Raw genomic sequence first — 1,980 nt, 5'->3', positions numbered from 1 at the left:
TATTATGAATGGACTTTGATGTGTGAAACAGAGTTCTTTTATGTAAGACTGTGATACCTTCTTTTCTGTTTATCTTTGAAACTGTGAGTATTGTGCATAGCCTTCTATTCTGTTAATTTAGTATGGGAATCTGCACGTCTTTTCAGGCGGTTGTCTGTTCATTCCATAAATTTTGGAAAGTAACAAGACGGTTCCTTTGCATAGTATACCTATGAAAACAAAGATTTGTTACGCGTAATTTTTATTATTTTAATAGACTGTTATCATTATTCTGTATGTTACCGCATGTTTAAAAAATTTGGAAAATAGCAGATGTTATCTGCAAAATGCTTTATGTCGTTTTTTATAGCTTTATGGGAAACCATGATTAGTTTCAAATTGAGACTCTGATAAGACTAATGCGGAAATATTTTATTAGTATGACAATAAAATGGAACCAGTTTCTCATGATAAGATCTCGAGAACTAAGAAAACCAATGCTTTGAACTAGACATGTTCAGTTAGAATGTAGCAGATGAATACATAAATGGACAAAGTTTATCTCCATTATTCAACTGTACATACACTGTTATATTTTTATTTGAAAATTTATTACTGACCAATGCAAATATTCAGAGGCTTGCTATTAAGAAAGTGAACTCAGTTTCAAAATTAAATTTAGAAGACAGCCCTTTTAGATATGACCTGTATGTGGATATACAAAAAGAAAACTTAATCCTCAGTACCCTGTATGCATGCCATGATTCCTCAGGCAGTGTGCTGTTTAGCTACCCCCCACCGCTGCCGCCCACAGAAAAACGCGGAACGGTAGTGGGGGAACTGACTTCGTCTGTAGCAACTGTGGTGGGAGGTGCCTATCAATAAAAGACTGAGATTTTCAGGCCCCACTATTGGTTAACCACTGCCCCTCAACTTGTACCAACGAATGCCATTTATGACTGCGGTTATGTGTTCAATGTAAACTTGATATTTCACATGAAATTTGTGTATAATTTAGACTGTTTAACAATTTTCACCAAAACTGTAGGGTAGTCTTCCTTCTGTAGAGCCACTTTGCTCAAATGAGGCCAAATTTTTCAGATCACAAATTGCAAGTATACCAATGTTGTCACCTGTTGTTTGTGTCGCTGATATAACTGCAAGTCTTTGAGTTACATTACAATGAAAGGAGGATAATTTTGACTGGCTTCTAAATTTGCCTTGGGTACTCTATAAATGCTCTTTGACCAACCAAAATCGAACTTAAATGGAGAGCTGTGCCTTTTTAAGATATACGAAATGCCTATTAGTTTTTGCGCTGGGAATTTATCTGATTTGAAATCGGAATTAAATTCTGCAAGCTATAAAAAAACTGTCAATCCTTCATAATTTGTTATTTTTATATAAAAGTTTGTATAAAAAGTTTGTAGACGAGAGGAATAAAGATTGCAGTGTTACAAGATTGAAATCGTGTTGTTCTGTGTTCTCCGACCTGCCTCATTCGACAAAAGTCGTAAATAATCCCACAAGGTTTTGGAGCCAACATTTCATTCCATGTCGAACACACTGCTGAGAGAGAAACGCGTTGCGGATGTGACACACTACCTCCCGCCATGGCGACGCGCCTCCAGGGCACCAGCTGGCGCAGCCCAGCGCAGCCGGCGGCCGAGCTCCAGCTCCGCTGGCGGAAGGAAACACAACTCAGTTCAATAATGCAGCCCTAGTTCCTGCCCTTCCCTCGCGCCTCTTCAACATTGAAGCTGACAGCTCAGAGCGTCCTTTTCCTGTGCCTCTCGCTGACCCGGGGGGCCACTTGCTCGGCGCATCGCGCGCGGCCGCGCGGCGGCGCAACCAGAGGTCAAAGGGATGAGCGCGTGCCGCTAGCAGCAGTACACATATCACGAAAAACCTTGGGCCTGCGGTTAGCCAAGTCAAGTCAGAACCTCCACACAGGGAGGTCCATACCAGAATGGCAGCCATGGTTTTATAAGGGAGGGGGGG

At 41.1% G+C, this 1,980-nt stretch overlaps 1 protein-coding gene across 1 annotated transcript in view; it reads left to right on the top strand.

Annotated features, from left to right (window-relative positions):
* Window positions 1-1,150, top strand: part of LOC127749352 (netrin receptor UNC5C-like) — a 21,741-nt gene extending 20,591 nt beyond the window's left edge. Inside the window, exons 5-6 of the mRNA XM_052267253.1 lie at window positions 515-686; window positions 1,081-1,150. Of these exons, the coding sequence (XP_052123213.1) occupies window positions 515-686; window positions 1,081-1,150 (242 nt within the window). The remainder of the gene's footprint in view (window positions 1-514; window positions 687-1,080) is intronic.
* Window positions 1,151-1,980: the final 830 nt, after the last annotated feature.

Source organism: Frankliniella occidentalis, unplaced genomic scaffold (genome assembly GCF_000697945.3).
Source record: "Frankliniella occidentalis isolate FOCC.00 unplaced genomic scaffold, Focc_3.1 Scaffold48, whole genome shotgun sequence".
NCBI lineage: Eukaryota > Metazoa > Arthropoda > Insecta > Thysanoptera > Thripidae > Frankliniella > Frankliniella occidentalis.
This window is presented reverse-complemented; position numbering and strand designations above follow the sequence as displayed.